Here is a 24,793-nt window from a genome sequence, read left to right as displayed (position 1 = left end):
GGCTTAGCTGTTCAAGGGCTAGATTGTGCTACTAATGCATTTGTGTATTTGCTCTTTCAAGGCACATACTTAAGAGAACAGAAAACCCCTGAAGTACTGGAACAAACACTGCAGAGCAGACATTATGTTGTGAGTTTAGCAGCTGGGGATGGATTTGCATGTAGAGACAGGGGCTCAGTGTTGAAGAGGAGAGCTAGTGCACTAGCCAATATTGCCGTCTTTGTAGGGAGCTCTTCTGTGCTTTGCTGACTGGAAATAGGTGCCTGGAATGGAAAGGCAAACCAGAGAACAACTTGCAAAGAAGTCGTCTCAGCCTCATTCACTTTTCTTTTTAGTGAATTCAAGAGCTTCAGCTGCATCCATTCCAATCCACTGAAAGTGCTGTGGTCCTAACCCTTTCTTACAGAAGCTTTAGCTGATGCTATTTATGGTTGTGCTGCTGCTACAGGCTCTTGTTAGCTATTGTTATGCAGCATATGTGTCCAAGACAGCTGCTGCAGAGTGTGGTAGTTGTTTGTTTTTAGTTGGAGAAATGGTGAGAAGGAGGTATTCTGCACGTCTCCCAGAGCGTGCGTGAGACAATTTAAAGTTGGAAGGTCAGCATATAAATTCTGGTAAATTGGATGCGACTCCCAGTCAAGTCCACAAGCTGGAAAACTGCTTAGGCTTCCTCAAAGTCTGAACCATTGGTTCCCATCCTTGGTGTACCGTTTGTTTTTGCAAGTATTAAATGCAGGAGTATCCTTAAAACTAAGATCCTACCTGAATCTACAGTGATATTGGATGAATATTTGTCTTGACTTTTTTAAATTAATTTTTAAATTTCCACTCTGAAGTCAGTGCGCTTCAGTTGATAGCAGATTGGTACCACCCATGGTGAGTGAAGGTGCTGTCCAAGTGCTGCCGCTCTTCTGCAAAGCCGAGATCGGTTTTCTGCTCCTCTTACAGCAGCTGGACGCGACAGTGCACTCGAACTGGTGCCTCCGTGCTCAGCATCTGGCTGGGAATGCAGATATGGCTTCTGACAAGTAAGGAATCTAATCTGTGCTAGCAGGAAGTCCCAGTTAAATACCAACAGTTAAAGATTAGTCCACTTGATATATCCTATCCTAGCTGCGCGTTACACATAACAGAAGTGCCAGACTGGCAGATGCTGTAATGTTTCAGAGTGATGGGGAATAAGGCTATTCTGAATGTCTGTCTGACAGTAGGCTGACCTGGGAGGCAGTTTGCACCATGGTATGCAAGGGGGAAGAAGTAGCTTGGATGCTGAAGCAGCGAGAGGTTCCAAACAGCAGCTAGTCTGGTCTGTCAAAGTACCATGAAGTGGACTATTGTCTTCCTAGCTGAGAACTAGTTAACTCTGGTTAAGTTGTGCTTAGTAAATGCTCATCTAGGTAGTACTTAATCCCAGAGGGCTGTTTGTACTGTGACTCCTGCTGAGTACTATGGGTCACTCTATATTTCTGTATCTACACTTACTGCTGAGCAAAAGGGAGAATGCTGAGCTGGCGGGAAGACATAACTGGTTTACAGGAGCTCTCCAAGAAAATGTCTCTCTAATGAGTCTTTCCAGTTGCTCTAGCCACAAAGCTGCAGGAATGATTTGCCTAGATTATTCCCTGAATGTTTAGTTCATTTCTAGTCCGTACCAATTTTGATCGGTTTCTGTGTGTGGGGAGTTGTCTTATAAATCATATCATCTACCAGTTAGGTGACCCTAACTCTCCCAGAAGGGAGCTCAGCTCTGAAGGTGGGTAGGAAGCTTCATGGAGAGGATACCTGAAAGAAATGGGTACAAATCAGTGGTGAAAACTTGCTTTCTCAAGTGCCAGTAATAGCGCTTTCCCTTGGCGCGAAAGTGCAAGGTGGTAATTAGACAGACAAATTAACATTCCTCCTGAGAACATGAAGTCTAAAAAGGGCTCTCCTTATGAAGTTCCTGTAATTAAAGATGACTTGGTGTAGTTAGATTATTCATTTCTAAAGATGTGATGTGAATGGCTAGCGTTCATCTTTTCAGACAAGTGACTGGGTACCCAGAGGGGTTTTCACTGTGTGCGCGTGGGTATTACAACGGGAGGATCTCTCCACCAGAAGGCATATATATATGCTCTATATATCAGATTAATGCTCTGCTTTTCATGTATACCTTGTGTAATGCAGAAAACGTTTTTTTTGCAGGTCGTGTTGCAAGCTAATTTGGAATTACACTTGAATTTTCTTTTCTGGTTCTTTATCAGGGGGTGTCCTAAGTCCATGTGAATCTTGCATACAAACAACAGGAAAGCTATTGTCCAGACTTGAATTTCTTGAGTCTTGCTGAAAAGTGATACTGAAGTGTATGTATGCAACCTGCAGTACTTACAACTCATACTGTTGTATCTGTAGGAATACGTAGAAATCATGGTATGTTGCTCTTCTGTCTCACGTCATATGACTCTGAAGAGCTGGTATAGCATACTGTCTCTCTAGTGTGTTTCTGTGGGTGTGTACCGGTGACGATAATGTTAATCTCAGGAGTGCAGTGTTTTCTTGACTTAACATAAGTGGGTTTCCTAAAACTTAACAAAATTACTCAGTAGCCAAGTGGCTTTTTAAATGCAGTATTGAACAGCAAGAGCAACTTTTTAAATGACCCATAAGAGTTTGGTAGATTGGATTTTTTTTTTTAAATTTATTAAAGATCTTTATTCAAAAATATGAGTGAGAAGAAAGGCAAGGGAGAGGTGGGGGTGGTGGAAGCGACAGGAGACTGACAAAGGTAGGTTTGGGAGGAAGAACTGAGCATGGGATGGTGTGGATTCAGGAGGAGAGGTGTGTGTGCGCTAGGGAGGGGAGTGCGACAGAAGCAAGAATAGCAGAAGTGGAGATGACTTTCCTATAGAAGCGTTGAAAATGCGTTGGAGTATCTTCCAGAGGGTGCTAGGGTGGAAAAAAGCTGTGTCATTCAGGAATGCTGTTCTTGTATCTACGCTGCGTGACAGAAATGCAGGCTTCCCCATTGGGTGATGATTTTGTCATCCTGTACTGGGAGATGGATCTGCTGTATCTTAGGGGTTTGTGCAAGAAGCCATGTGATTTGTCCTGACCTCAAGGAATTACGCTGTTGGGTTAAGATGAGTTGATCTATTTTTACTTTAAAAGAATGCGCTTAAATAGAAGGAGCCCCTCTGTTTCCCTTTAATCAAATAAAAGGTAGTTAAAAACTAGTGCAAATCCTTAAATCTACTTTAAACAATAGCAACTTATACCAGTGTGTGTAGGCAGGGATTTGAAACAACTGTTGGATTTAGAGGAAGCCAAATGCAAACAGAAAACTAAACAGCAGTGGTTCTCTCCTCTTCCCCCACCGGCAGTTCCCCCACTGCCTGCCCTTCAGCTCTGCCCCTCCTCAGTCACAGCGTGGGTCTGGGCAGCTGCCCCCAGCCTGGACTTCTGGGCTTCAGGGATGGTTTCCTTCCCTCTCTAGCATGATAGAAAGGGGAACTGCCACAAAACAGTACAGCTTGCTCCTAGGAGAAGGAATGGCTGTGTAAATGGCTCTTGCTAGCACAGGGTGTGAATGCAGAGCTGGCTTTTGCTGGGCAGTAATGGAATAATTAATACTTTATGTGTAGTTTCTAGTGAATGTGTGATATGCATGTCTAGAGGAATTTGTTACTTGAATTAAATGGCTTTTATCCCAATTCCTGTCGTTCTGGTGTTTTTCTTTCAGGAGTGTGACTGTGCGCAGAGGGTTAAAGGCAGCTGAAGCTGTGGTTCATGCAGGGCTGGATAGGATGGCTGCTGGGGATGTGCTGCATCTTTAAGGACAAGATGACTGCTGCTGCTTCAGAGTGCTGTTTCTGAGTCTTTTCCACCAAAACAGTGCTACTGTGCTGGGAATACTGAGAGCCAAGCGAGCAGGTTTTGGGCAGTTACCAAGCCTTTGCTGAAAGAATAGGCTGCTGGTAGCTGTAACAGGCTGAATAAAAATCACTCACCAATTAAAGGGGTCAGATATGCATATTCAATGTCAAGAATGTTCCAGAATTTATTTGGTGTCTATAGTAGAAGCAACTGTTAAAGTTTTCTGCTGCTCAGGAGAGTGAAAGGATCTGTCTGAATTTGTTTGCTCTGATAAGAGCAAATGGGAAATTTAAGCCAGAGGTTTGTAATTGCCATGATGGGATGCTGGGTTGCCTTATCCTGGGCATAGCTCTGGATCTGTAATCTCTCTAGTTCCAGGGGGAGGGGTGTGTGTGTCTCTTTTATTCCCTCCATCCCTGTGCATCCTCGGCATGTGTTACCAAGCTCTGATAATAGCTGTAGCCAGGGAGGAATGCAGAGGGCTTTTCTCTCTTTAATTATCAGCATCATTTGCATTAGGAAAATGTTTGAGGAATGGTGTTCATGAAGAAAGAGGCTGATTTCTTGTATTAACATTAAATATTAAGAGTTACATTCCTGTTGCCTCTGTTTCTGTATATGATGTAGGCTGCCCACTGTCCCTGGAAGACTCTTCAGCTGAGGCTTTTATGGGCCAAGCTCTCCATAATTTATGGAGATTCAATTGTTGGAAAAAGCATGAGGCCGACACAGATATTCATAGTGGATCCGCTTCTAGTGCGTGACCTTTGCTTCTATTTCTTGTATGTATGAGGAGAAAGTAGAAATGCAACGAGGTGAACTATATTGTTCTGCTCACTTTCTGAAGTGGATGAGCCCAGGAAAGGAGGGACGGATGCTGTCTTCCTGCAGGAGGCAAGCGAGAGCAGAAACAGTCATTTGGTCTGCAGATTGGTGTGTCTGCCAGTGCAAGGGTCTGTTACCTAGACAAAGCTCACTCTGGCCTGCCTGCTTGGGTTCATTTCCCAGCCAGGTGGTGATGGTGGTGAAGAATGTCTAACGTCCTTTAGTGACCCTTCCTGTTAAACAAAGGCACTGCGCTTACTTGTTCTGAAAGCTGCTGTTTGGCTTGTTTCCTTCCTCTTTTATTCCTCCTTCAAACAAACTCTGTGAGAGCAGTGCTATAACCCAAGCACAAAGTTGTTGTGAAGAAACTAAACGTTTCATCCAGAATAACTTTAGATTTACACCAAAACCACCACCACCTTCCTTTTCACTACCACAAACACAACCCTGATGTCTTGAGAACCTTCCCAGAAAAGATCCTGGGTGCTCTGAAGCTAAATATGACATGAGAATATGAAATTTGTATCTTGGTAATGTTGATTTGCCCTGAGTTTAGTTGTGTGACCCTTTCACAAGTTCTCTCCTCCTCTGTTATTAGGAAAAATGGGCTTGGGAAGAGGAACTGTGAGTTCCTGCAGTGATGTCTTAATAGAAGAGGTATCGCTGACTTGCATGAGATAATCTTCTGGTTGCAACTCATTTACAGGATCTTCCTCCTTTAAGTGAGGCTTAAGCTAATATGGTTTACTTCATAATTGGGGCAGACTGATATGTGTGGACAGTTATGGCAAATCAGCTGATAGGTGGTAATTTGCTAAGCAGCTGGAGTTGAATTGTGTCTGCAAGCTTGAAATTCGCTTGCTTTAAAAATAAATAAGCCTTTTGTCCCAGTAAGTTATTAAGCCTTCCTTCCCAGTGCTCTAAATCAGTGCGACACAAATGCTTCTAATGGGAAGATAAATCAAGATAGATGATGTTCATAGATATTTCACAGTGTAGAGAAGAGGGCATGGATAATGTATCTAGAGGAACCACCACCATGGGGAAATAGTCAATGCAAGCTCTCTGTGTCCTACTTTTAAAAAATGTAACGAAGCAGTCTGTATTTCATGTCCAGAGAAGGCATGCGTCTCCTGACATAGCAATGGTAGCTCTTGCAGGAGCCACTGGAGAGCCGCTTTGGCTGGCTGGATTTCTGGTTGCCCATGGCTAGATCTGAGCTCTCTAACAGATTTTTATTATTGTACCATAAATGAAACATACATATTGAGAAGGGATGGTCTTCCGCTGTTCATCATATGGATGCTATACAGAGAATTGGTGGATGTTTGGAAAACATAGGTGAATGTTTACAGGTGAATTTTTTTAGTGGTTGCTGAGGAGCATGACTACGCCAGCTACCCTTTGTGGAGGCACATGGCTTCCCTTTCTGTGGAAGGTGCTGATGTGACTACGAAGGGTGCTGTAACTATAAGCCATGCGTTACATAGCTTGCCTTTTAGCTTTAACTCTCCCCTTCCTTGCTTTCTTTCTCTGCAGTGCTGGAATTGCTGTTGGCTTCTATGGGAATGGAGAGACCAGTGATGGCATTCACCGGCTGACGTACTCGCTACGCCATGCAAACCGCACTGTGGCAGGTGTCCAAGACCGGGTAAGCACTAGGGGAGACACGCTAGCAAATGGGGAGTGTGGGAATGAGCAGACTTGCTCAGCACCTCTTCTCTTGAATCTGGCTGTGCCTGTATCTCTTCCTCTTTTTTGTTAGTCTCGGGGCTTAGAGATGTGCTAAAATTTCCATTAATGGAGTGGTGCTTTCTTCAGCTCTTCTAAAAATATCAAAGCAAACACAGCTTGTTAAATGAAGTCTTCTCTTTGCTAGGTTTAAAAACAGCTTCTGATCAGCTCTCTTCCACACCCGGAAGAGGAGGCAGGCCAAAGCAGACAAGTCTCTTAGTAAAATGTATCATTTTAGTACAATCAGTTGTTGCTGTGCTACCTCTAATTTCATGGTATCATTCTGAAACCCGGATGGCTGCAACATGTGTATATGTGTTAAAGGCTCAGCTGAGATGCTATCATTGGACTACTTGCAAACAATCTACTTTATAGATGCTTACAAGTTCTTTTGAAGTGTAAGCATTCTGAGCCTCTTAAGACAGAGGACTGGTAATCTGGAAGCTGTCCATAACTTGCTAGTAAGGATGAATCCTCTTTTACTTCCTTGACTTCCTGTGCTTTAATTTTTTTTTTTCTTTGCCGTACTATAGGTGTTAGATACCGCAATGGCCCTGAACCAAACAGTGGAACCAAACTTGCTCATCCTGGAGGAGATGTTCACGAAGCAGACAGACTACCTGCATGTTATCCAGAAACTGCAAGGTCTCCTGGATGATCTAGTCAGGCAAACAACTGAGATCCCCTTTTGGAAGAATGAAGAGCTGTCTCTGGAGGAGCTGGCAATTCAGATTGACCTCTATGACTGGTACAGGTGTGTAGCATGCTGTAATGTAGTGGTTGTAGCATCTGTTTTGGCCTGTTTTGCAACAGTGGTGTGTGTGTTCTGGGTGGCTGAGCCAAAGGCTGTATATATTACTGCAGATGTTCATGACCCACCCAGCTGATTTGTTTCTTACAGCAAAATTGCATTCAGTTTAAATCAAAATGCATGGCAACAACTTTTTTCTTAACTCTTTACCACCAGCTGAAGGGAAACTTATTCTCAATGTACAAAATCTGTAGCTTGTGTTCTAACACTGGAGGAAAAAACAGCCACAGAGATAGCTACCCTTGTGTCCTAATAAGTGCACTGTAGTTGTATGACACATTAACTAAATATAGTGGAAAACTGAACTAGTTCCATATGTTAACACCATACCCTAACATTCCTTTTTTTTTTTTAAACTTCTTCAGTAAAAGATTGCATTCAATGTATTCCACAAAAGAAAACCTCTATCCACACCTCTATTCGTCTGTGTGGAATACCTGAAGCATTTTCTAACAGAAGTCTAGGAAGTTCAAGAAGCTGCAATGCCTGTTCTTCACCTGATGGTGTCCAGTTGTGTTCTCAACAACAGTGTATGCTGGGCGTGTTGTGTGAATGCTTTTACCTGCCTCAACTCCAGACCCAGCAAATATCCAGAGCTCTCTGGAGATTAATCATTAGTGGTGGCTTTTACTTGAAGAAAAGAAGGGCTACGTTTTTCCCACAAGTCACATTAGTTTCTTGATCTGTGCCTTTTATACACCGGTTTTCCTTTGCAGACTATGTGTTGGGGTTTTTTTGCTGCAGGTGGCTGGGATACCTGGGCCTGCTCCTGTTCCATGTTCTGATTTGTTTGCTGGTGCTCTTTGGGCTCATTAGAAACTCCAGGGCCATTCTTATGGGGTAAGTCCTGACCCAGGTACAGTGCATAAAGGAAGGTCAGCTGAATGCAAGTGCCTGCTAGTTTAAACCTCTTGACTCTTGTCAGTTGATTTTGAGGACTTCTGAGACTGAACAACTTAAATTTGCCTCTCAATATAGAGAGACTTTGTAGAGCGTAGCTCTGTGGGTGGGATTAGGGCTACATGAGAGATGTTCACAGGAAGGTTCTTGAGCTATAGAGTGCGATGGTGCTGGTGTCCATTGCTTTTGCATCAAAGATAAGGAACTCATTTGTGGTGGGGTCTGCCTTTCGCTGGGTAGCATTGGTAGCCTCTGTTTGCTGGGAGATAGTAAAGTGAACATCCTCCCTTAAATTTACAGGCTTGAAAAATCTCCCTTTATTTTTCTACTGTTGTGAAGGCATTTGTTAATTGATGATAAGCATTGCATGTGTCTGCACAACCTGGTAGCATGCCTTTTGTGTCACGATCTGCTCTTGTTTACCTTTGGCTGTCACACCTGAAGAAATGTTAAACTGAGAACAAGCAACGGTTTGTACAGTTATGAGGAGGAATCTTGTTACCATGGTACGGCAATATTAATGCATGTCTATTTCTAAAAAGCACTGCAAATGCTGCCATGCTCAGGCCCCATTACAAGAAAAAAATATTCCTCTCCCTGTCTTGTAGCTTGGTTTAGCTTGGCATATTTGGCAAAGATACCGGTATCATAAACACAGTGACAGTTTGACAACTGATACGGCCAAGAGTTTATCCTGGTACATGGTGATGCCATTAATAATTGGAATGCGTATTCAGATTTATTATTTGCCAGATGACTTCATACCTGGCAGGTTATACAGACAAAAGTCCAAGTGTGTGCACAGATGGTAAACCCAGGGTTTAAATTAGAATCTCATTCCCTGTTAGCCAGAAGTTCATATTAAGGCATTCCCCAAAGGGAGCACATGGCATAAAGAAGCAAGTGTATCACAGCCAAGCAAGATGGTGAAATGCCAATTTTAGATCTTTTAGCCAAGCAATCAGTTACTGACCCAGTCATCTTCATTTAAAGTAAAACAACAAATGTGTCTTATTGAACTAACGACCATGCTCAGCTGGAGGCACCAAGCTGTGTTGTCCTTATGTCATAAAACCACAGAACCTTGCTGATCCATGGCTGATAATTTTTGCATCCATTTCGAAAAAGCATGATAAAGTCTTCAGCCATCTTACTCCAGAGTGCTGCACAGAGGTCAGTCTGGTGAAGTTCCATTACTTCTGCAAGATGAGCCACAGATCTATTCAGAGAATGGGGATTACTCAGAATTAAAATAAGTTGGCAAACTGAGGGATAGATCTCTTTTTTTTTTTTAAAATGCAGGCCCATAGATTTATTTTTTTAAAGCTCTAGTCTTCAATGAGACAAATGTAGCAGAAAAGAGATATGTCCCTTCCTCAGAGATGCTTGTATTAGGTTTGAATAAAGAATACATTGGTTATGAACAGGTTTTTGTTTTGTTTTCTTCAGGGGTTGGGTGGGAGGAACCTACTTGTGATCAAAGCCTGAAGGAAAATCATCCCTGAAAGAGCAAGCCAGGGATACATAAAACGAAACTGCTTATTAGACTGCATTCCCATTCCTGACGGAGTTAAGGAGCTCTTTTACCTACATATCTCTAGTCCTCATACTGACAGCAAATGTGCTGGTTGGGGAAGTGCAAAAGCCTTTTCCACTGGTGTGTGCTAGCTGAATGTCACTGAGACCGGCTGCTCTGTCGTCCCTCTGCCTTGTGTCTGCTTGATAGCAGACACTTCCCACTATTTCTGTTGGTAATGAGGTCCAGCTATCAGAACAAAACTTTTAAATCTGTGCAGAGATGGACTCACGTGGCAGTGATAGACACCTAAACTGTTGCTCTGAACTGTTTGCCTGCAGGTGACTGTCTCTCTCCTGCAGCTATGTGGGATGCTTAGGTGCTGTTCAGATGCATGCAGCTTGGAACCAAAGTCAGGTGTCCTAGCAGGGACTGAGTGTTCCCTCCCACTGTCTGTAGCTGTGTAGTGCTTACACCTGAGAACCTCATTTATTCTAGAAACAGGAGGGATTTGTCCAATTTTGGAACAGTATGTTTGTGTGGGTTTTTTGTTTGATATGGCATATTTTTCTGTGAATATCTTTGGACTGGGAAAGTAAAGTCGAGAACGGGAATAGTGGAAGTGATGGGATTGTAGGCATCCATATCTGTCTTTGTGCCTTTGGCTTCCTTGCTAGAAGCAGGGTAAGACTTTGCCTCCACCCTCTTCTTCCTTCCCCTGCAGCCCCAGGGCCAGGTAACGTGTGAACCAGCTACTGGACAGAAACTTCTCTGGTTGCTGCTGTCCACGACATATAAAATGGGTTGGTTTATCTGAAGATGCAGTGGTTGATAATTTCTTGGTTTTGGTAATTGCTTTGGACTCCAAATAATACATCTTGTGAAAGGATCTGCTTGAAATCAGAGCTTCTACATCTGCCATCTGTCTGTCTCCCACAGGGTGTGCTTGCTTGGGGTGTTTGCCCTGATTGTCAGCTGGGGATCCTTGGGTCTGGAGTTGGCTGTCGCTGTGGTAAGTGGCTCTGATCCAGGTCCCATTCACCCTTTGCTGCAGGTTTATCAGACACGAGATTATTGTTGCGCTGTGCCTGTTTCACAGCGCATCTTGTTCTAAGTAGCTGTCCTAGCAATTTGCATGTATGAAAAGCACTGAGCTCCTCCTTCCTCCATGGTGTGTACTAGTACTGCTGTGGTTGTGTAAAGCAGTGCTAGTGGGGATGAGGATGAGAGACTTCAGCATCTGAAACACCCTGATACTAGAGGGTTCCCTGAGGTTAACCTGGCTTAACTGCTCTTTGATACTGGTGTTCTTTGATATTCCTTTTCCCTTTTGTCTTTCATCTATCTAGGGCTCCAGTGACTTCTGTATTAATCCTGATGCTTATGTCTCCAAAGTGGTTGAAGAGAATGCAGTGCTTAGTGCTGGTAAGTGCTGAGACTGGCTTTGGCACCGGGTACTGCCGCTTCAGCTGTCACATAGGAGCATGGCAGCGGCTGAGAATTTAAGGCTGTGTTTGGAATAGAGGAGCTTGCAGTGGGAAAAGCGTGTGTGTGTGGAGCTCTGGAAAACCAATGTTCTTCCCAAAGAAGCATTAATACTCTGGTCAGAAGTGCACATGCATGCTTTTTTTTTTTGTCAGAAGAGCATTCAGAACCTTTCTTTTGTCTTGGCCCTTAGGTGGAAATAACTGATAAGATGGAACAACAGAAGTTCCTGGATTACTTTGCTCTAAATGTAGCACTCTTGAATCTTGTTCTCCTCTCTATGTGACAGAACTGTGGCAATAGCAGTGTGCAGTTTGAGTTGTAATTTTTAAAACTTGCTTTTGGGTCTATATTCCCAAACCTAGAATACTTATTTTTATATCTGTTATCAACAAATATATATAATTTTTTCTCTTAAATAGTGGCTATAAATTAGGAGTCTCTTTAAAGCTAATTTTGAAGGGTAAATGAATGGAAACAGCCACAAAGAGAAGTATGAATTTCCCTTTCCATTATAAATGCAAACTGCTTTGTTTATCCTGCTCCATGTAAAGTAAAGCAATAGCCTGGATCACAGTTGCATCCAGCTGAAGCAGTGATGGATTTTAGGTTTGTTGCTCCTAATTTAGACTGAAGTGGTTAGTGAGATGAGGGGTGCCTCCAATTTGGACCTCCGCGGGGCAAAAGTGGTTCAGAACTGTGGCTTAACAAAAAAGTGGTTGGGTGCCTGCCAGCAGAGATACCATAAATGTTAAAAAGGAAAAGCATTTTTTAGGACTGAGTTTGCTGCTTAGGTAACAAAGTTAACTTTTCTTTTCTCCTACCTTCTCTTCCCCTGATAGTTCCTCTAGGTCGTTCTCTGTATGATAAAACACAAATAAGCAATGACACTGATTTGCAAAAAGAGCCACTTGTGTTTTTCCTGGCTCTTATTTAGTGGGATCAGAGAATCTTTGGACGTACAGAACGTCCAGTGTATGGCTGTGCGCTTAGCCAAATGCTGCCCCTTACTGTGCAGCTGAGAGGGAATTAGGTATGTAGCTATGGCTGAGGATGCAGGGATTAAAAGCAATAAGAAATGTTTGTCTGGAGGCAGAACGTAGTATAAAAGAGTACGTACAGGTTGATATTACCAGCCTACAGCTTATTTTGGGAATGCCTTATTTATTGATTTCCTGGGAAGGAGAGGATAGAGCCAGGCAGCTCAATACAGGAGGGTCTTTGTAACAAAGAAATGCAATAAGGGAAGGGAATGAGTGTTTAACACTGCACAAGATGAAAATCCTCTCTTGGCTGTGAAGATGTGGGTTCAAGTACCAAGCTAGCCTCCTAGTTGTTCAAGGAGGCAAATGGGTCAGTGAGGCCAAGGGGAAATACCTGATGCTAATGCCAGCTGTGCTTGTAATAATTTGGTAACCCAAATCAGCTCTGGAGCATGTTTGGTAACAATTAAATTGACCTTGGGAAACTGAAGAAATGCCCCTTTGTGCTACTTCTCCATTTTGGTTGTCCTTGTCTGCTTGGCTCCTGCAATTTTTTGTTAATCAGTATTATTCATTTGGACGCTAACGGTGAGTGCAGAACTGACATTCCTATCCCTCCTCCTGCTTCCCCCGGCAGGGACAGTCAACTCCCCCGGGTGAAATCAGGCTCTGTTCTGGCAGCACTGTCAGTTGTAACAGTTGTTAAGGCTCCATAAATAACAGTGAATGGGTCTAAGCGAAACGCTGAAGAGGAGGAAGAGCAGGTGTTGTCACAGGCTTGAGTTGGAAGGGTGGCCCCTTCCGTGGGTTGCTGGTGTGTCAGCTCCCTGCTGTTAGGCAGCCGTTGAGCGTTCGTGAGTGCCTTTTCCTTTTTTTCAGAAGGAAATCAGTCTGAATTCTGAGCCTGCCGTTGCACTAGGCAGCTGGTTGGGAGATGATCAAATGTTCTGCCTTCCCATGTGGATTTTCACTGCTGTGTCATAGTTTATGATCAGGAAGCTACAGAAATAGCTCTTGGTCCCCGATGTCGGGACCATCCTGTGCACCTGAGCAGGAAGGAAAATCACAATGCGAAGACTGCAGTGTGGCACTGCTCAAGGACACTTTAATCCCAATAATGGCTCCTCAGAAACATCTTTAAAAGTCTGAAATAAGTATTGGTATCCCTTAATACGCTTGGCTGTAAATTGTAGCGGTTGCTTTGTGATCAGTTGAGCCGTTTATACAGCAGGAGTGACGAGCTCAAGGAGACAGGGCAGGCAGCTGGGAGCCGGCATCGGTGCTGTCCTCTCGGAGGAAGCTGCCCTGTTTGAAGGCTCCCAGTTCTAGTGCACCCACTCTTCACGCTCTGGTTTGCTGCCTCTGCTTTGTGGGTGATGCTCTCTGACGTTAACAGCAGTATAGACAGATGAGGCAGAAACGCTTTAAGATTGCTCTAGCTAGTTTCACCAGAGTGTATCCGACCATGAATTTTTCAGTTCAGAAAAGAGATGACTAAGAGAGTGTATGAGTGGATGGAGGGCCTCCGGTAGTCCACAGAAGAAGAATTCTTTGGGACTTACCATACATGTAGGAATTGCATTTACCTTGGGATTCACTTGATCTGAAGTTGGGCTGAGAGGGCACTTTTGTTTTCAGTCTTGCCTAGGTGTCTGCTTCTGGCCAGTGCTGGGGTATGGCATACTGGGCTAGGTGCTGCCATCTATTTTTAAGGATATGAGAACCAACAAGTAATCTTAAGAAACTTTATAGTGCTGGGCCAATTTTTGCCTTTAATCACTACTTTTAGTTGTTTTTAAATGTAATGTGTTGCAATATTCCCAGCCCTATGCTCTGGCATTCAGATTAGGACTGAGTCATCTAGGTTTGCATACTTGCAATGCTTTTTTTTGGTGGTGGTGGTTATAGTAGTTTTCACAGAAAAATAACTGCGTTGGATACTCGGCAACTAGTATGTTAATATTCCTGTTTGTGTATTAATTGCTGTTTGCAAATCTAAATAGAATTAATGGAGCTGAGAATAATCTGATTAAGTGCATTAGTATTGTTGTCATGTTTTTAGCTGGAGAGGAGATGTCCTTGTTTTGTAGATAAAATGCACTGCATTAAAAAAAGGAGGGAGAATGGGGGGCAAAGAGCCTTAATGCAGTTTTCTGGAGAAGGAGAGACTTAAATCATTTTGCAGAAGAGGCTGATATATGTGCCTAAATCGCCCAGTATTCATTAATTGAGATAAAGCCAATGGAGTTGAACAGTGGCTGTATAATCGGCTCCTGCTGCTAGTAAAAAGACTTGGTGCAGCCAAGATGTTTATTTTCAAAGCAGGAGGCCATCTTCTAGTCTCATTCGTTTTCATTGATATTATGTTATTATCAGATGACTTATTGCATAAAATTAAATAAAAAGGCACAATCTGTCCAAACAACAGGAAGAGCTTTCTCCAGATTCTTGCACTGGAAATCTGCATGGTGAGCAGCCATTCGCTTCATCTGAAGGAACTGTAAACCTCAGGGGATGGATAAGGAAGCCTTCTACCTCCGGTCCAGCCAAGTTGGTCAGGCTGGATGCTGATACTTAGCTGCTCAGATATAAGCAGCAAGCGTTCTTGTCGCGCACAGCCTCCTAACTGGCCCCTCCCTGATTGAGTCTCATCTTAGAAGCACAGATCTGAATTAACCAGAGGACTGACACCACCACCACCAGAAGTAAGGTCAGGACAAAACCTCACGTGGGGCATGTGGTGGTTAAACAGTTATTACTTGGGCTCAGCGGGCACTGCAGAAAAGAGTTTGCCCAAAGAAGCGGTCTCGAGAATCCTGCTGAGCTGATGTCGGTGTTGAGAAGCTGTGTTTTGCTGTGTGGTTTTGTTGGACTCGCTGATTAGCAGAAAGCTTTGAGTGGAGGGCATGTGGGATGGCTACAAGCTCTTTGCTGGAGGCTCGCGATGGCTGATTTCACCAGTACAAGAGTGGCATATATGAGAGAAATATAAATGTTATGCAGATACTTCCCTTTGCTGTCAGACTGCTGCCTTAGGGAAACAAACTCCTGGTGGAGAACATGTTACCTGGGCAAGAAAATCTGGCCAGAAGAGTCTTCTTCCTTTGACATCACAGGCGATATACTTCAACTTTCTCTGATGATTGAAGCCACAAAGGCAGTTCATTTGGGTGTGTATGTAAAATGCAAGCTGCTTAGAGCATGCTTAAGTAGAGATGAAGAAGGCCTAGGAAAAGCTGTTCTAGGTGTGGGATTTTTTTTTTTTTAAACTAGGATCTTTTTTTCTGATTGCTCGTTACCCTACAGACCTTCTCGCTGCCTTTTGGCGGGAGCATAATGCCATTTTTGCATTTTGGCTGGGCTTTGAAGTGAATAGTAAGTCTCCATGGTTGCAGAAGCAGTAAGTAGTTCTAGCAGCTGAAGCTGTCTTTAGTAGGCAGTTCTACTTCCCTTTCTAGGAAAAACAGACTTTGCAAAAATAAAGCATTTTGGGTAATTCCCTTCCTTGCCTTCTGCTCCCACACTGCCTGTGCATCAAGAGAGTGGTTCAGGAGGATTGCTGCTAGCAACAGCAGGCATAGGCAGCTGCAAATGTGACCCTGCCTAACCCTTCTCCTATAAACTAGATCGCCTAAAGGCCAGCTTCAAAAATCAGATCCAACCTTCAGGAATTTTCCTTGAGAGGAAAATTCATCGGAAAGGTAATTATAGAAAGAAAGTGCCTGGAGCTGTTAGAGTGCAAATGATGGGTTAGGATAGCTGTTTTCTGGACAGAAATTTGAGGTTTGGTGTTGTACAGGATAGCCTCCAGCAGGTTTAAAACTGGTGAAGGTGCCTCCTGCTCTTTCCTAGTCCGGTGGTATGGAGGCAAGGGTAACACTCCTCTTAATTTCCAGGCTTTGCAGCACAGGATCACTTTAAAGCAGCTTCACTGCTTTAGCTTTAAAGAACCACAGCTATTAGCACACTGGGTTCAGTGCAGGGGAAAGCTGCTCCTGCTGGCTTTGCCATTTTGGAAAGCACGTTTTATGTACCGTGTCACACTTGTCAGCTGCAAAGCCAGTGCTACCAGAGCAAGCCTTGTTGATCCTGCCTTCCAGGGTGAAGCAAGGGAAGCACTTAATTCACTGTACTGCTTTTTGCTTCACTTGTAACCAGCAATCTTTATCCTGGACTAACAAGCTGCAAATTGTGATGATATCAGGAACTCTCATCTGTAATCTGCCCACCAGGGATGATCCAGAAGGCCCTGAAGAAACATTTCTGGAGCTATGTATTAGCGGTATGTCATGCAACTTAATGCACCTACAAAGGCGACGTAAACTTGATACCACTGTGGGAGCCTAAGAGAAGCTTTTAGTGGTATGTTGTTTTAAAATAAATAGGTGACAAGATCACAGCTCCTTTAGGTCACCATGTGTGATGCTGTGGATTGCTGTTGCTATGCTGTTCTCTCAGCGCAGGTGTGTGTTAATCTATTTTTCCGTAGCCATTGAGTGTGATTTATGAGCCTGGGAGAAGCAGTCCTTTCCTTGGCTCAGTAGTTGTGGACAGTTGTTTGTGCGATCTGCCCGAAGTGAGGCACACAAAGCAGTTCTTGCTGCCCTCCTACCTGCCCAGATTTTGCTAATTGCTGTTTAGAGGCTTGGCTGGGGAGACGTAAGTCATCCCAGAGAAAGAGTTGGTGGGGGGGAGATGGAGCAGCTGGCAGAAGCTGCCCCAAAGTAGCCTAATGAATTATAAATAACAGCTGTCAGGTTGCATTGCCAGTGTGCAGGAGCTGACAGTCTGTGTTGTATCACTTGGTCTCCAGTGTGTTGGCTTGCCGAAAGGTGCATTCAATATTTATGGGAAGCACGGTAGAGTCAGGATACAGTCAGGTTTGCTTCCTTCACAGCTCCGCTCGCTTGTGCGTTTTACCGATTTCTGAGTTGGGACTGACTAGAATACCTTTGCAGTCTGGAATATGCGTTACTGAAAGTCACAGACAAAAGATAAAAGGAACGGAGAAATGGATGCTAGGGGGGAGGGAAATGCAGAGTGTATGTGTCTTTTGGGGCTTTTGTCATCTTTACCGAGCCAACTTCACCCTTGATTTTGCTGAGCTGACGCCCTCCCATTCCGTCTGAAGAGGAACCGTAAATGTTTGAGAAGTAGTCTAAAGGTATTTGGATGATCAAGTCTTTCAGAGCTCCCTCCCTCAATAGCATTATTGAGAATGGCAGGGGAAAGCCTGGTATTTGTAACCTGTGTGTGCTGGCAGTTGGTGTAGTATTATGGAGAGCTCATAAGGGCACCAGGCTGGTTTCATACACATCTGAATAAGGAGAAATAAAACTGTGTCTTCAAGCCTGGAAAAGGGTGATGCTGCTAGCACAGCACTGTAACAGTCTTATCTGGAAGTTTACAAGTACATTTTCACTGTACTGCCATTACTGATAGAGCTACTCAGTATTAAAACTAACTTTTGGGATGTTACTAGCAAATGATCTGAGGTCCCTTGAACAGGTAACATGTTGGTGGTATCCTAATACATGATAAGAGCTTTCTTTCCTGATCAAGTCTGCAGTATTGACTCAATACCAAAAATAACTTTTTTTGCGTAAGTCAAAAGAAGGATGCACAACAAATGATGTACACTCTTTTAGTTAAAGTCTAATTAAAGCATCTAATTAAAATCTAATTGTGTGCAGGTGACATCCATCAGAAAACAGACTACTATTTACTTGTTCATCCCTAGTACATGTCAGAAAGACAAGAACTTGTTGTTTTCCATCCATTTCCTTACTTGCTTTCAAAGTGATACCATTTTTAGGGAATATTATTGAAAGTTATGATTTTGTTGAATGAAGAGGGCTTTCTTATGTTCTTCTACAGAACACTGCCTAAAACCAGTCTCTCCTTGAATGTGATAGAAGAATCCCCAGTTGTGAACGGGACTTTTTTTTTCTTTTCAACACTTGAACTTGTATACTTAAGAAGCGGTACATTCAGCTTTCTGTAGTAGCATAGGGGTGTTTATTTGCACTGTCTTTGGCCCAATGGTGTGCTTCCACAGGTATTTTTGATAACAGCCTGTATTGTATCACCACTACTACCTCTCCTGTGCTAGTATTTTGTGGCTGGTGAACTGAATTGGCTGAAAGTTGAGTTGTCTCTTTGCTGCGTACCCTAAGCAGCAGTCTACCTCTCGTTGCTTCCAGTGATCGTAGAATGGTATTCTGACACTTGGAAGCTGCAGAAATTAAACATCCAGTTGTATGACTTAAAGGCTAATGTCTTGTCTTACGGTTATACTGTGGATAGTGCTGACATCTGAATAAAAATTTTTCAATGGTTCACCTAATTGTATAAGTGGGGCAGCCCTGTGCCTTTCACTGTTTAAAAAAAAACCAAACAAACAACAACAAAAAAAACCAAAACAAAAAACCCCCATCAAAACAACCAAATCTTTCTTTTCTCCCCAAAGGCAGGTTACATCCCTTTCTCTAGTGCCATCCATGCACTGTAATCCTACACGGAGACAGGGAAGTATTTCCATTTATATTGCATTTTCATTTTGGGTGTTGCTTTCAGAACTTAACACCTCCCTTGCGGCAGTCATAAAATACTGCAAAGCTGGAACAATGTATCTAGCATGACATTCTTTTCTTTTGCCTTGTAGATACTCTCCGCTATTACATTACCTGTAGTGCTGGATACCCCAACCCTTTCCAGCAGGTGAGTGTAAGCATCCTAGCTCCCTTCACCCCTTCTCAGCATCCTGCAGGGTATAGGTTAAAGGCTCTTGATGCCAGCATGCAGCAAGTTGCAGGGTGTTAGCTTTAGAGCACTCTGCCTGTGGGTAAAGCTTTGGTAGCTTCTTTCCAGCTGTGCAAGAGGTGGCACTGGGATTTAGTGAGCAGCTTTTTCCACCCTCATCACTACCTGCATAGCTTCAGGTCCAGGATGCCCTCTCAGAGGGGCCCATGTGTGATGTGGTGAGGACCATGGCTTTGTTTGTGGAACCTCTGTTTACATGGCACTCTTCTAAGGGCAGCAACGTGGAGATGGAGCACCCACAATTAATGCCAGGGTGGGAAACTACATACTTCCTACTTTGAATCTCTTCTTGCAGGTTCTTTTCAGTTAAACAGTGGCAACACTTCACTCCCAAAATGCGGCCACTTCTGTAGGTGAGGGAGTGATTCTCACATACGCCTCTTAAATCCCTTGGATGTTGAAGGGTTTGTATCCTGAAGTATAAATGTGAGTCACTATTCTTTTGTGTGGGGGCTGAGGAACAGCACCTGGGCCCATCCCAAACTTTGTCTTATGTATCAGAGGCCAGAATGAACCTACACCACCCACCATTTGGCAGACACCAGCTGCTTCACCATTTATATTTAGGATTTTTTAAGTCTTGTCTTCCTCTGTTTTAAAGGGTGGGGTAAGAACACTTCAAGCTGTGGTATGATGCAGCGTTGCCATCTGTTGCATTTCTGGTTGCTCAGTATACTCTCTGACATGCTATTGCATGTGAAATTCCCATGGATGCTTTAATGGGATGTTAAAGCTGCACCCCAATACAAACAACTTCTAGTGTTAACATTAAGTCTTTCTCAGCCAACTGATTTAGTAGAAGAATCCAGCTGTGGTCTGTGGTGAGAACATGAGTGCTTTGTGTCTCTTCTTTCTCCTTGCCCTCTGTCCTGGAGCCGGCCCCAGCTGTGTATATGGTTTTTGTGCGTGTGTATGTGTTTTGTTTTGGTTTTTTTCTTTTGGTTCTTTCCTTCCCCTCTTCTTTCTGTCTGTACTTCTTCCAGGTTGGTAAAAGTCAAACTTAACCCTATCGCAGCTGTACCCTTGTCAGTTGAAACATCCTTAACTTGTACCATTCATACAGATGATACTTCAGTATGTGGGAGCAGAATTTTTCCCAGTCTTATTTCCCAGGAGTTCTGGTGGTTCATGTGGCCTGAATTGCTGAAACATTGCATGTTTTGTCCTGAGCAGAAGCTGTCAGGAAGTCACAAGGCTCTGGTGGAAATGCAGGATGATGTTATGGAACTCATGAGGTCAGCAAGCAGAGAGTACCCCACCTCCAAGGTAACTCTCCTCTCAAGTTTGCTCTCCCTGTGCTTTCTGGCTTCCCTTACCCGTGTACAAAGCACAAGATAGCTCCTGCTAAGCCATTTCCTTGCCGTAATCGCTAGCTTGTTGCTTACAGGAGTATCTTACTCGGATCCAGGAGGTTTTAAATTCAACAGAGATCAACTTGCAGCAACTGACAGCTTTAGTAGACTGTCGGAGTCTGCATTTGGTGAGTACTCAGTAACTGGGCTTGAGCTAAGAAAGAACAAAGGGGGTGTAGTGCGCCTGTAGCGTACTGATTATTTTGGAGTTTCAAATCTCTGGTGTGCCAAAACAGTTTACAACAGCTTTTACTGATTGACTCCAGCAGAAAGGAGAATGGGAATTTGGATCAAGTTAGGTTTCTGTTTAAAGATCAACATAGGAAACTAGATAACACGCCTTTATACATCTACAAGCTGCAGCCCTAAGGTTTCAGGGGCCTTCAGGGTTTATTTTCTATAGCACATAGCTTGTTGCCTTTCCCGTGGAGTGGAATGCCTTATAGCTGCAGTATAGCATGGCCTAACTATTTCCCTAGCTGCGTCTCTGAAGGCAGAGAAACAGATAGTCCATGCCTGTGTTCTTGGACAATGGAACATAGTGAGGGAGCTGAGAGGCTTAATGAAAAATGTGGTATCTTAAGTTGGGTGGATAAGTTTGTCTTGGCTTTTTTCTTTTTTTTTTTTTCTTTTAAACTCTTATTGTGTGGGGTTGAAAATATTCCCACGTCTATATCTGAGTTGGGCTTTATGAGGGGAAATAAGGGTTAAGATCAGTTATGAAAAACTGAGGTCCTCAAAATTAAAATAGAAGTATGCTCTGGAAAAGGGACTACAATCTCGTAAGTTGTTTCAAGAACATAGTCCAGGGGAAGGGCTTTTGAATTAGAGCTCAATGTTAACTCTCTAGTGATCAGGAAACTCTCCTCTTTTCTCTCTAGGATTACGTCCAGGCTTTGACGGGCTTTTGCTATGATGGAGTGGAAGGCCTCATCTATCTGGTTCTCTTCTCCTTTGTCACAGCCCTCATGTTCAGTTCCATTGTGTGCAGCGTCCCACACACTTGGCAGCAAAAGAGGTATAGAGAGGGTTTAGATCCTGTAGTGTTGTAGAGTTCTTTCCTAATGAAGACTGGCTATTGGATTTGTGCCCATGAGCATATGGAGCTCTTTCCCATATAATCCCAGGAGTGTGAGAAATAAGGCTTTATAAGCACAGGTCCAACAGAAAAAAAAAAAAAAATTGGCTTTTGCTCTGGCTGTAGTTAGTATTTACATCTGAACCTTATTGCACTGGGATACTACGTGTGCAGAGTATTCAGCACGCTGTAAGACTATCAGTCAAGTCAGAGATGAATGATTATATCTGTAGAGAGAGGTAATGCTTGAACTATGTGCCATCTCTGTAAAGTACCTATTCTCTTGCATTGCTCTGAGGCATTTGTTCTAGTATGGGGAAGAGAATTGGAATGAGAAGCGGTTCACACTTGCCTTTCTTGGCTTTGCTCATGCTGGGGCAACTGACTTGCATAGCTAATAGAAACTGGGAACTGTCTTGCTGGCAATAGCATGGGCAGATGAGATACTTGCAAACTGGTGGCAATCATCTAACAGCAGAGTTGTTTGGAACTAGTGTTAATGATGGTAACCAGGCTGACCAGTAAGTCTTGAGCGAACCTTTGCTTCACTGACTGGCTGCTGCACCACATGCAGCTATTAAAATAGCTTTGAGTTTTCTCTTCTTGCAGAAGAGCAGTAGACTGTGCAGCAAATTCTCTTCTGTGGTCCTGAAACGTGATTTTTATGGTCTAAGCCTAGGCTCAAGGTTCAAAGTAAAATGGAACATCCTGAACAATAGAAGGAAGCCAGAGCCCGCCAGGCCTGCAGTGCCCACAGAGAAAGCCACAGGGAAATGCGTCAGAATAGCACTTGAGAAAATGGTTGGTTTCCTTACCTCTTCCACATGCAGCTGCAGAGGCATTATCAAGAAGAGAACCGTAGTCTGCCCATTTGAAGGAGCAAGGTTTACACAGTGTTACCTCTTGTGCTGCCTTCCATGCGGGCTGCTGCCTGCCCTGCAAACCCCAGCAGGCTCAGGCTGCTGCTGTGAACTAAGGATTCCCTCTTGCATTCCCCGGAGCACCATTTCTTCCTCTGCCTCCCTCCAGGAGGTGGAGGATGTCATACTTATTGCCTGTAAGAGGCTGTGCAGGCTGCAATTTCCTGAATAAATCTTCAGTGCCACCTTGTGGTACAGAAGCTGCGGGTGATGTTTGGGATGTTCTAGCGATGTCCACGCTGTCTCCCCCAGCAACAAAGTGCTTCCTGTAGAACCTTTTACTAGCTTTGTCAAGTGTTGCTAAAATATATTTCAAACCTCGGTGCTTCATCGCATAATTAGGGAGATAAAATAGCAGTGTATATTATATAGGAGGGGCAAGAGAATACTATGGGAAGGGGTGAAGGAGCCAGCTGGCAAACGGCTCTGCTCTGCATTAGAATTGATTTAAAATCCTGGCATTTTTGAGAGAATAAAGCCTTTAGACACAAATGTTGCAACTTAGTCTCTGTAAAGACTTCTGAGATTTTGCTGGAAGCTGAAGCAGACCCTTTGTAACCAGAATTGGGAGTTCAGAGAAGTCTACAGAGACTTATCCTTAAAAGCTCTTTGGACATGGCTACAAGAAATGGAAGGACACACATTGCAGTTTTGAAGGATGCTTTCTGTGGGGTGCATGGCACTACATTCCCACTGCCTCCCTCTGTTTTGTTTTGTTTTGTTTTTTTTTTTTTCTTCTTTGAAGTGCTGTGTATTTCAGGATGTGTCCCCATCCTTTGGTTGTATGACTGGGCAGTTGCAGAACTGTGCTGACTGCCAAGCCCTGAGAGAAGACCGTAGGGAGACTGTAGGGGATCATGCAGTGTAAAAGTCCAGATGGTATCTGTGGGAGGTCTGAGTCACTGTGGTGTAGGCTGTGTTTGACACTGCCACCCTGAGGCATCCCAAATGGGTATAAATGTGGAGGTGTGGAAGATGGTTGGGAGGTTCCTAGGATTACCATGGTTTCCTGCAAACCCCACATGTGGGGTAATTGTAGGGTTCTAGGAGGAACTTTTTCTCCTTCTTGCAGAAGCTCAGATGATGATGGGGAAGAAGAATCAGCTGCTCAAGGGAGTAGACAAACACACGATAATCTTTACAGAGTGCACATGCCCAGCCTCTATAGCTGTGGGAGTAGTTATGGCAGTGAGACCAGCATTCCAGCAGCAGCACACACAGTCAGCAATGCTCCCGTCACAGAGTACATGTGAGTATCCCAACAAGAAGGCTGTATTGCGGCTTGTCCAGGTTGCTTCACTCTGATTTCTGTAGTCGCTAAGTGCTGCGACCAAGCAGTAGAAAGTGATGAAGGATTTTGTCCAAAGCATCAAAAGGCATGTTTTCTGATTGGCATCTATTGGGAGAAGGGAATAGCTTAAAAGTGCTGCAGTAGAAGGAGTTGTATTAGCCAGCATGCTCCAAAATGTGAACAGCTTTGTCCTGCGGGATTTAGAAATCTGTCTAGAGAAAAGAAGTAGGCAAGTATTGTCTGGGCTTCTCATTACACAATGATTCTGATCACCAGAAGACTTAATTCTTCAGACCGAGCAGTCTTGCCAGAAGATTTTAAGCCTCCTGAGAGACTGAGAGCCAAGACAAAACCTGCAGGCTCTGTCCTTCCACAATATTTGCAGTCAGCTCTGACATCTGTTGCAGTCCAGAGCTACCTAGTGCAGGTGGGATCTTCAGAGCTTTCTCCAGAAGTGCCTAACCCTGATCACGCTCGGACTACCTTCAGGGCCTATCTTTTTTAGGCTGGCGCATCATTTTGTTCTTCCCCTTAGACACTTTGTCCTCATTTTATCTCCATTTCTGCAGCTTGGCAGTTCTGACGCTGCAGGGAGGCAGATTTTCACACGGACCTATTTTTAAATCACTTGACATGATTCAGTGTTGGGCCCTTCTGAGTAAGAGTGTAAAGATAGTGCTTAATCTGGAGAAAATAATGCTAGTTTTGTGCCCATATCTGAAAAAGGGGCCTGTAAGAAAAGCTTTGAAGGAGACTGATCTGATACGGTCAGTTCTGGGGGTGCGTATGCTCTGTCCCATGTCACCATCAGAGACCTTCCCCAGAGAAGCATGGCACGTACCCCCTGTTACCATGTGTGTCTTCCTTTCCTAGGAGCCAGAATGCAAATTTCCAGAACCCCCGTTGCGAGAATACCCCGCTCATTGGCCGGGAGTCCCCACCTCCCTCAGTAAGTCTCTCTTTACTGCTCCTCTCTGCTTCAGCAACTTTGGGGAATACACATTTACTACTCCTGAATACTCTCAAGGGAGCTGATTGTGCAGCCAAACACAGGATCTGGTCCGTAAATGGCAGCAATTTGAATAGACAAGCCATGACTCACCTGCCACAGAGAATAAAACTCTGCTATGCTACTTTGGACATTGCACATAAAAAGAATAAAGCTCAATCTATTAACACTGGTTAACTATGGGCCTAGTCCTGCCACCACTGAAGTGCATGAGT

At 43.8% G+C, this 24,793-nt stretch overlaps 1 protein-coding gene across 1 annotated transcript in view; it reads left to right on the top strand.

Annotated features, from left to right (window-relative positions):
* Positions 1-24,793, top strand: part of LOC104074129 (protein tweety homolog 3-like) — a gene marked incomplete at its 5' end in the record, with an annotated part of 33,557 nt that overhangs the window by 1,237 nt on the left and 7,527 nt on the right. Inside the window, 11 exon segments of the mRNA XM_009574154.1 lie at positions 6,217-6,328; positions 6,945-7,165; positions 7,967-8,062; positions 10,578-10,650; positions 10,988-11,063; positions 18,771-18,826; positions 20,102-20,194; positions 20,316-20,408; positions 21,162-21,298; positions 23,351-23,527; positions 24,443-24,518. Of these exon segments, the coding sequence (XP_009572449.1) occupies positions 6,217-6,328; positions 6,945-7,165; positions 7,967-8,062; positions 10,578-10,650; positions 10,988-11,063; positions 18,771-18,826; positions 20,102-20,194; positions 20,316-20,408; positions 21,162-21,298; positions 23,351-23,527; positions 24,443-24,518 (1,210 nt within the window).

This window comes from Fulmarus glacialis, unplaced genomic scaffold (genome assembly GCF_000690835.1).
Source record: "Fulmarus glacialis isolate BGI_N327 unplaced genomic scaffold, ASM69083v1 scaffold11380, whole genome shotgun sequence".
Classification (NCBI taxonomy): Eukaryota; Metazoa; Chordata; class Aves; order Procellariiformes; family Procellariidae; genus Fulmarus; species Fulmarus glacialis.
This window is presented reverse-complemented; position numbering and strand designations above follow the sequence as displayed.